At 46.6% G+C, this 9,833-nt stretch overlaps 1 protein-coding gene across 1 annotated transcript; it reads left to right on the top strand.

Moving 5' to 3' along the window:
• The first annotated feature begins 3,996 nt into the window (after window positions 1-3,996).
• LOC123396756 (ethylene-responsive transcription factor ERF094-like) lies at window positions 3,997-5,706 on the top strand. The gene has a single exon (XM_045091597.1). It carries the CDS (start codon window positions 4,778-4,780, stop codon window positions 5,528-5,530), a length of 753 nt encoding a protein of 250 aa, XP_044947532.1. The 5' UTR covers window positions 3,997-4,777; the 3' UTR covers window positions 5,531-5,706.
• The last annotated feature ends 4,127 nt before the right edge of the window (window positions 5,707-9,833 follow it).

Here is a 9,833-nt window from a genome sequence, read left to right as displayed (position 1 = left end):
TTGGGTGGAAAGCAACTTGGGGGGGCTAGAAATTAAGATTCATATGGTTGGATTGGAATATATTGATCTCAACACATGAGTAGGTGGTTCTCTCTCAGAGAATGAATGGTGGAAGTGTGAAAATATTTTGAGGGCTCTCTCTACGAAAGAGAGGGAGTTGGGTGGTATTTATATAGTCATCTTCGAAAATCCAACCGTTACAACATTATTGTCCCACTCGGTGAAACCGAAGTAAAAACTCAGTTCTACCGACTACTTCAGAATGTCCTAATTTTCAACGAGACCGATAGATAACAACTCGGTGAGACCGATTCGATCGGTTTTCCTAGGCATGCCCAGTGTCTTGGTGGCACCAAAAACTAAAACTCGCCAAATTCTAACAATTAGTTATCAACAAGCTGGTTACTGCTTTTTTGTTGTACCGAAGCGAATCTCGGTGGTACCGAGATGATAGGGTTTGGCTTTGGTTCTATCTAAGGAAAACTCTATGGGGGCGATATGGAATAGGCTGGTGGCACCAATTTTGATAATTTAGGTTTTGGACATAATGCTTTTGAGAGTTTGGCTGAGATTTTTGGTGGCATATGTGTAAGCACGTCAGCAACCAGATCATTATCAATACATCATCCACTTTTAATGGTATTCGTTTTCCTAAGGACTTAATAGTGAATTTTCACATAAAATAAAATATAGAGTCTAGCTTGAAGCATTGCCAATACGATTCCTTTCCATTTTGGGGATCCTTCACACAGTTTTTAGCCACTCCACTCTTTGGAAGATCTGAAATAGACTAGAAAAAACTGTTAGTCCAAGCGAGAATGTATGTTATTATTAATTATCAAAAACATTAAGAAGCATTTGTGCTTTCACAATATCCACAATACACATACCCGTACTTGGAGTGAGGTACTACAGGAGACGATGCACAAATCGAGTTCAAGAACAGCTAAAGAAGGGTGCATTACCGATTAGAAGTATTCTCTCCTCCCTCCATCTCATTCAATCCGTCCACGACACACGAATCTACATTCCAAATCGGGGGTCGGCGGGGGAAACAGAGCGTGGGGCCACAAATCCTTGCAAAATTGTGGGGAATGGAGCTAGGTTGCGAAATTACTCACGAGAGATAGCTCCTCCGCCGTCGAGAAAGGCTATCTACTGCCCCCCAGAAGAAAACCGTTGTCGCCGCCAGAGAAGAGGCACAGGGCGGCGCGAGCCGTCGAGCAGGGGAGAGTCAAGAGGAAGGGGTCAACTCGTGGGCGTAGCAACTAAAGTAGGTCCCACCTGGCGGAGCACATAACCCCTGTCCTAACGGGTTGTCCTAACCTAACCTGGTCGTCCGTTAACAGCCAAGCGGCCGTTTTATCAGTTATTCCTGTCTGAGCTATTGCCACTCGTGAAAACGTCGCACGTGAGCCATTTCAATCAACGATGTCGTTGTCCATCCAATTCACCTCAATAATGTCGCACATGAGCTATTTGTCCGAAACCAACTCGAGACTGCAGCACCAAACAACATAGTTAATTGAGCAGCTCGCATGTGTTTTGATTTGGAAATGAGAAGAATATTACCACAAGCCATGACCCGCGAATGTTTTTGTTCGTGAAATCACGGGAACTGAGGAGAAAATTAGATGATCCTAGTGTGAACTTTACCTTGATCAACCAAGTAGCACTGAAAAGAAAACCATCAAAACGATGCTCTTAGATCCAAACCGACACGAGCGATGTAGAATGCTACAAATCTGCCGGATTAGCAGCACCCACATCTAACCCCCAGTGCACATCATCAAAATCGGACACAAATTAAACTCGAATCGAACCACTGCTATCGACTACTCCCTCCGTTCCTAAATATAAGTAGTTTTAGAGATTTTATTAGGAGGCTACATACGAAGCAAAATGAGTGAATCTCATTGTAAAGTATGTCTATATACATCCCTATGTAGTATCCTAATGAAACCTCTAAAAAGACTTATATTTAGGAACGGAGGGAGTAGTAGTCAAACCCTAGAGAAGGAAGAACCTGATCAATCGAATAAAGAACAAGTGCCACACACTGAACTGCAACCTCCTCTACTCCCTCATATTCTTTGTCACAAAGGTGCTCCACTTAGCAGAGACGCTCCCACAAGCAGTGTTATCCAATAATGAATATTCAACAGCTGGATGTGCAGTAAACACTGCCGCGCATGACTCTAAATGTCTTCTCAACACTTATTAATACCATATTTTACTTCCGTTTTCATTATCTGATCATACAATATTGGTCAATTATGCTTTGATGTTACATTTATCATATCTTTTGAACGAACCACATTAAAATGTTAGTTTTCTAATGTACTCCATTAAGATCCGCGAGGTAGTTGCAATGGTTGGTACCAGCTATAGGTGGCAACCTTCCCTCTCTGGCTCCCCCCCCCCCCCCAATCGACGAGGATTGAAGGGGTTAGGCTGGGACCACAAGCATGCATGTGATGGCGTGGAGTCTTCGTTTGATGTCTTCTCCAGTGATGCGGGTGGGCTTTGGGCTCTTGAGATGCCATGATCCAGTTAGCAATCGTCAGTGGTAAAGAGATTGATGACAATGACGAACGATTCAATGACAAGAATGTGTGTACTCTAGGTAAAAACCCATCATCTTCCCTTTTGGGGAAATATTAGGCAATGTGGGTGTGCGAGCATCCTGCCCTTGTAGAAGGTGTTGCGTCCAAGCTTAACTTCGGGGATAAAAATCCTCTATTCAACCTGTCGCCAAACTCGTCAACATCAGCACGTATGACGATCATTGAAGACTTTGTCTAGGAGTGACATTTTTTGTTTAATTAGGTCTTGTTACAAGGTTAGTGGTAGAATTGTGGAGATTGTACCACGGGCAGACCCATTTTGGATGGCGTCTGTTCTTTTTGTTAGTTGATTCATTCAGCACCAATGCTAGGCTTCACTTGACAGTGTGAAATAGTGAACGATATATGACTCTGTGCATCTGTTGATGTAGTGAGTGGGGGTGTTGTCCTCCGTTTTGAAATAACAAAGAAGATATAGGTTTTTACTGCTCCATCAGCTGTATTATTAAGTAGATTATACATGCACAATATTAGATCAATGCATGGAATTAAACCTTGAGCGACGGGTCATCAAGTGTTTGTAAGTGATAATGGATCTACTAGTTAGCTCAATCATGCCAAGTCCCTTATTTATAAATAAAATAAAAGGAAATATAGTCATATTGACTGCTAGTTTCTCTCTCTCTCTCTCTCATGGAAGTTTTTGTCTATAAAATTGGTCGAATAGCGGAAAACGAATTCGGCTCTCAGGTGCACACACTCCTGCACGTAAAAATATTTTTTAGAAAATTCTATGTATTCTTAGTCACACCCAAATGCTACCTGTAAAACTGTAGACAAAAAGATTAAGCATTTTAGCCTGTGCAAAAATATAAAAAAAATCAAACACCAAATGTCACCCCCAAATTTGTTTTTTTTGACCGGTGAAAAAGCTACCGCTTTGTTTAGCATGACATTTGTAAGCATACTTGCCGCATTAACACGAACATCTAAATAAAAATTTATATTTTTAAAATATTTAGTATTGTTTTCTGTTTTACTGTTTATCCAGGAGCAAATGCTTCTGAAAGCCAAAACGACTTTTCTCTAAAAAATCAAAAGTTTTTGCCCATAAAGTCAGGCGAACAGCCTTTTCTCTTAAGAAAACAGAAGCTTTTTTTGGTCGTGTATGAAGATGATATAAAACAATGCACGAAAGAGTTCGGCTTCTTTTCTGGCATTTGTAAGACGCGTACAGCCAAATATAAGCTGCTAGATATCGTTGTAGCAGCAAATTGTTTAGTGAGTCCCAAGAGTTTAGATTAATAAGAAGATAACGCCAGTTGTGTTACTTTATCTGCCGGCCAGCACTACCTGCTAGGAATCGTACGAGAAAGAGTATAGAAAGCGTTGCTGCTAGGAATCGTACGAGAAAGAGTTATATACTCCATATAGAAAGCGTAAACTATGAGCATATGTACAGGTTCATTGCATGTACACCTGTACAGGCACCAGCTACTATTAATGTAAGCTTGGTTTGTCCTTGTTGATATATATACGAGGCGACACAGAAACTTGTTTATCTCTGGCGTCTCTGTCTGCGTCCCATGCATGAAAGATGCAACAGCAGTAATGATAGATCCGGGAGTGTGCTTGCACCAATGGCCTCGCCAATCTGGGCGGGTTTTCTTTTAAAATCACCTTTGAATTTTCATCTACTCCATATATATGCATATGTGCACATGCATGGGGTACGTTGAGCGTAGATGCATGCACCCTCCATATGCGCTTCATGCGCTAGCTTCAGGAGCCAGCCTGCTAATTTTGGTTAGATTGCATACTGTGCTAGCTTCAGGAGCCAGCCTGCTAATTTTGGTTAGATTGCATGCTACTTACGTACGTACCTACTGTTTATACGTATAAGGAAAATATACTGACCTGATGACGCCCGGGTGCGTTGTCGTATCCAGCCGCCCTACGTCATTCGCTTCTCTGCAATCCTATTCGTCCATATACTAGATCGGTCCAGCATGCAATGATAGAGTACAGTATATATTACAGTTCTGTATCATTACAAGTCAAAGCTTGTCTGCCCTCCTCGCATCGTTTGCTCGCTAGACGCTGGGTATATGTAGAGATACACGGATTGTCTCGTATGCTCGACGTATATGCTGCTGGTCTTAAGTCTTATTATCCCCGCCTCGTACGTCCCGGCCTAGGTTTAGCTTACAATGGAGCTACCTGCAGGTGATCACTCCTACTACCACGGCTACTCCATTTCTTTCTCCTCCGGTACACCACAGTACACACATCATCGGCGTGCCCCTCAAGCTCGAGCTCGTTCTGACATGGAGGTCGACCACCAGCGGTTGTCGTTCCTCATGGAAGCCACCTGCATCACCAGCAACGACTACGGCTCACCTCCTCTGCAGGGGACACGGCCGGCGCCCGGCGACCACAGTGGAGGCAGCGAATTCATGGCGACTCCTGTCGCATGGCTGGCGGTGGAAGCCCAGGGGAGCTCCAGTGGTTCGTGCAGTGCGCCGGAGTCGCCGCTCATCGGGGTGCGGAAGCGGCCGTGGGGCAAGTACGCGGCGGAGATCCGGGACTCCACCCGCAACGGCGCCCGTGTTTGGCTTGGCACGTTCGACACTCCGCATGCCGCCGCGCTCGCCTACGACCAGGCCGCCTTCTCCGTGCGCGGCCCGGCTGCCGTACTCAACTTCCCGATCAAGGTTGTGCAGGAGTCGCTGCGCGCGCTCGGCATCGGTGGGAACGCCGCCGCGGGGGACTCGCCTGCGCTCGCGCTGAAGCGCCGGCACTGCATCCGGAAGAGAAATCCCAAGAACAAGAGGAGGACGGGCACGGCGGCGACGGCGGCAACGGGGGTAGGTGCTGCATCGGCATTGTCAACGTGCGTGCTGGAGCTGGAGGACCTTGGAGCAGACTACCTCGAGGAGCTGCTCACCTTGTCCGATCTGTGAGCCACCGCACCGCTCTCATCCTATATGTACATATATGATGTGTCCGTCATGGTGAATCGAACCGAGAGCTCCTGACGTTTCTTTCCATGAGGGCGACGCCGTGTCATTCAGAGGTAGCGGCGAGCTATCGCGTCCGGCCGTTTTACATGGCTGCGGTGCCCATCACCGACTTCCATGTTTGTAAATGATGCCTCATTTCTGTTGTTTACTTAGAGGGTGTTGTTTTCAGGGACTTATTGGTTTTGGGACTTATTGGTTTCGGGACTTAAAAAAGTCCCTATAAGTCCCACCTAAACCAAACACAAGGGACTTACTGGGACTTATTATAGTTATTTGGGACTTATCAAATAAGACTCTCTAATAGGAGCTTATTGGGACTTATTCTGGTTAGGCCCGCGGTAGTCTCTCGATGCAGTGGCCGCCGCCCTGCCCCGATTAACGCTCGCACCACCCCAATCGCCGCCGGCCGCCCGCCCCGTCGCCGCCCAGTCGTCGCCCGCCCCCTCGCCGCCCCGCCGGCCGCCCGCCCCGTCGCCGCCCAGTCGCCGCCCGCCCCGTCGCCGCCCAGTCGCCGCCCCACCCCGTCGCCGCTCGACCTCCGACTCGTCGCCGCCCGGCCGCCGCCTCGTCTCCCTCGGTTCGTCTGGTCCGGCCGCCGCAACATGGACTTATAAGTCCCTGTAAACAAACAGGTAGGGACTCGGGACTTATAAGTCCCTGTAAACAAACAGGTAGGGACTTATGACTTATAAGTTGGGACTTAAAAAAGTCCTATGACTTATGAAACAAACAGGGCCTTAAACCACGCATGCAACACCATTCTAAGTTGCGTGTGTCTTCGGGTCAGTCTTGGGCGATTGATGATTTATACAATGTAATGGCTTTGCTGATTATTATTTTGTTGTACTTTCGGACTGCGGAAGCCATCCGATACGAATCTAGATCAATCCGTGAGACCGGTATGGGCGCATTTTTTGACGGGTTTGCAGTGGTCTTCCCAAACGCTGGGGCTTTGGAGGGATCCAGACCGTATGCGGAAGCCATCTGATACGGGTCAATATCGATTCATGAGACGGTCCAGATGTAATTTTTTTGCAAACTGGAGACAAACATTGAGGCTTTACGGGGGTCCGCATGTGACCGTCTTGGCCCACCCAAATCCCCACCCGTCCCTCGCGCGCTTTTCACCCCACTTGCCGTGTCACATTCGTGCCGGACGGAGCATACAATAGCCGACATTGATGTCCGCAATTTAACCGGATAGGAAGGCGGCACACACAACTTCGGCCGTTTCATGCAAAACCCGTGTTCCGAGACACCAATCGCGTTGCACCGCGTTGAAGCAGGATGACTACCCTCCGCCTCGCCTGGCCACGGTAATTTAAGTCCTGCGTCGGCGACAAATAGATCCACACTACCCTTCCCGAGCATCGCACCATCCTCCTCCCCCTTGTTGAGACCTTCCTCCTCTTCGAGCACAGCGGCGATGCCGATGTCCTAGTTCTCTGCGCCGGCAGGCGGCGCCGATTCAAGTTCCTCGTCGGGCTGATAGTAGCGCCGTCGCCCTCTCTCACTGGGAGCATATGCATCCGCAACGGAGAGCGGCTCTGGCGAGGAGGAGATAGTCATTTCCTGTGGCAACGAGGAGGACCAACAATGGCCTCGTCTCCTCTTGGAGGCAACTCAGACGTATGAAAAATTTATCTCGATGAAGAATTAGTCCGTCAAATGGAGATCACGATGGAGCGTTCGTTGTGCTGATGGGTCTGGCGCCTCCATCATCGGCGCACGTGAAAGGAGGAGCCACTGTCCCCGTCGTGGGTCCACCATCTCCGACAGGTGATGGACAAGCCGATGTCCCCGCCCGCAACCGCGTCCTCCACATCGGTGGCCGTGAGAAGCAGGAGTCGGTGTCCCCCTAACGCCTCGACCGCGTGAAGGACGCGGCAGCATCGCTCGGGTTGCCCATCCAGTACTCTTGGATCGAGGGGCCCTGTAATGCCCCGAACACTCCCATCGGTTATGGTCGTTACCCCTGGTGGTATCTAGACTAGCCCTACAAATCAACACAAGTCTTTTCTACACAATTTATCCTTACTCGTGTGCACCCGGAAACAACTTCTCATTCGATCATCCATCTTGAAAATGCTCCAGGCTGAGCATGCTTAACTTTGGAGTTCTGTCTGAATAGGCTCCGAGAAAAGAAAGAATTCCTTAGTGATATGAGTAGTCTAACAGCCGGATCCATTTTATGTTTACCTTTGTTCTTCCTCCTCGTGTCGTCCGGCTAGCAGCTCTACTGTCCCGCGTCCTCCGTCATCATTCGTAGCCTCTACCCCACTAGCTCCGTCAGAGGAGTATTATGTCCCATCCTCGCCGTGGAGGATGTCGTCGTCGGTCCGAGAGACACAGTGGTACGTCCGTCAACTCTTTGGCTCTGCCTTGCACTGGATGAGTTTGACACAATGTCTGACCGGATTTTTTGGTCATTTTTAGGGGAAATGATAGATAATGATAGATTCCGATGCTTCGTCCGACCAGGAGTATGGACCGACGGAGCTTGATCCACTGACTGAACATGAGTTTTTAGATTCATCGGATTCGGATGAAGAAGTGGTCTTGATCATGATCATGACCATGCAAGAGGAAATGGACTGGCACGTGGAACATATTCTTAATTTCAACAGCTCAATCAAAGAGAGAAGAGTGATCAATCGGGATAGGGTATCCAGAGCAAAGCTACTGCAGAAGGATTACTTTTCTCTGAACCCAACTTTCCCGGATGATCCATGGTTTCGTCGTCATTTTTGCATGTGAAAACCGTTGTTTATGTGCATTGTGTAAGTAGTGGCGGAACACGACAACTACTTCAAGCTGACAAGAGATTGTTGCGGTAAACTCTCTTTCTCTGCCAAACAGAAGTACACAACTGCTTTGAGAATGCTTGCACTTGGTACTGTGGCAGATGTCTTTGGTGAGATGGTGAGGATGGGGGAGATCACATGCCTAAAGACTATTGTCAAGTTAACCCATGTTGTGGTCGAGGTGTTTGGAGTGGAGTATCTGAGAAAACCAAATGTGCAAGACACTCAGAAATTGTTGGCTATTGGAGTGGCCAGAGGGTTTCCAGGAATGTTCAGATCAATTGATTGCATGCATTGGCAGTCGAAGAACTGTCCCCAAAGGTTTGCAAGGAATGTATCAAGGCCACACGAAAGAGGCCACCATCATACTACAAGTGGTGGCATCACTTGACCTATGGATTTGGCATGCTTTCTTTGAAATTCCGGGTTTTTACAACGACATCAACGTACTTCAACGAAATCTTATGTTCAGGATACTTTGCAAACGGGATTCGCCTGCCTCCGTGCAACTACACCGTCAACGGTTGAGACTACAACATGGGATATTATCTTATGTACCGATGGCATATATCCTTAGCACGCTGCATTTGTTAAGACCATATCCGAACCACATGGCAATAAACAAAAGCACTTCGCAACAATGCAGGAACTAGCTAGGAAGGATGTGGAGAGTGCATTTTGAATGCTGCAAGCGCATTAGGAAAGTGTCTGTGGGGCTGCACTGATGTGGAAATCATAAACTTTATGCCAGCTGATGACATGTTGTGTTATTTTGCATAATATGATCATCGTCGAAGATGAGGGTGATAGTGTAGCTCAAACCAATGGTTTTAAAGCACGTGGAGAACAAGTTGAAATCGCGGAAGATCAAGATGTAGTTCAGTTTATGAACTTTCTACATATGCATCACAATCTCCAAGATCATCACGTGCACATGCAACTACTCAATTATCTGGTGGAGCATATGTGCATTCCTAATGAAAAATCAAAGAGAAGATGATTGATTGTGCACTTTAAATAAATTTGATGTAAAAGCTATTTATGTTCGATACCAACATTTGTTATTTCCGTGTGACATTAGTTTGTGTGATCGACATGTATGGTTTTGCAGAACCAACTTTTAGGAAATTAGACGATGCCCCACGCGTTACTGTGGAAAACTTGTTAAAAATATATAGATAAATGTTAGAAAACTAATGTTAACATCAAATTATTATAAAAATGTCTTGCTTAATTTCCAAGAATAATTTGATGCATGAGGATATGTTTTGTATGAAGAAATTAATAAAAAATAAATAACTTATGACTGCATACATGACTTGATGATGTGACATTGTTGCATGAAGAGGAAAATTAGGTAATGGATTTTAGCTATTTAAGAATAGAAGATGCGGTAAAGCTGCCCTCGCCGTGTGAAGGAAATTCCGGAATACATTGTA

The sequence above is a fragment of the Hordeum vulgare genome, chromosome 5H (genome assembly GCF_904849725.1).
Source record: "Hordeum vulgare subsp. vulgare chromosome 5H, MorexV3_pseudomolecules_assembly, whole genome shotgun sequence".
Lineage (NCBI taxonomy): Eukaryota > Viridiplantae > Streptophyta > Magnoliopsida > Poales > Poaceae > Hordeum > Hordeum vulgare.
Note: the sequence above shows the minus strand (reverse complement) of the source record. Positions and strands in the feature narration are given on the sequence as shown.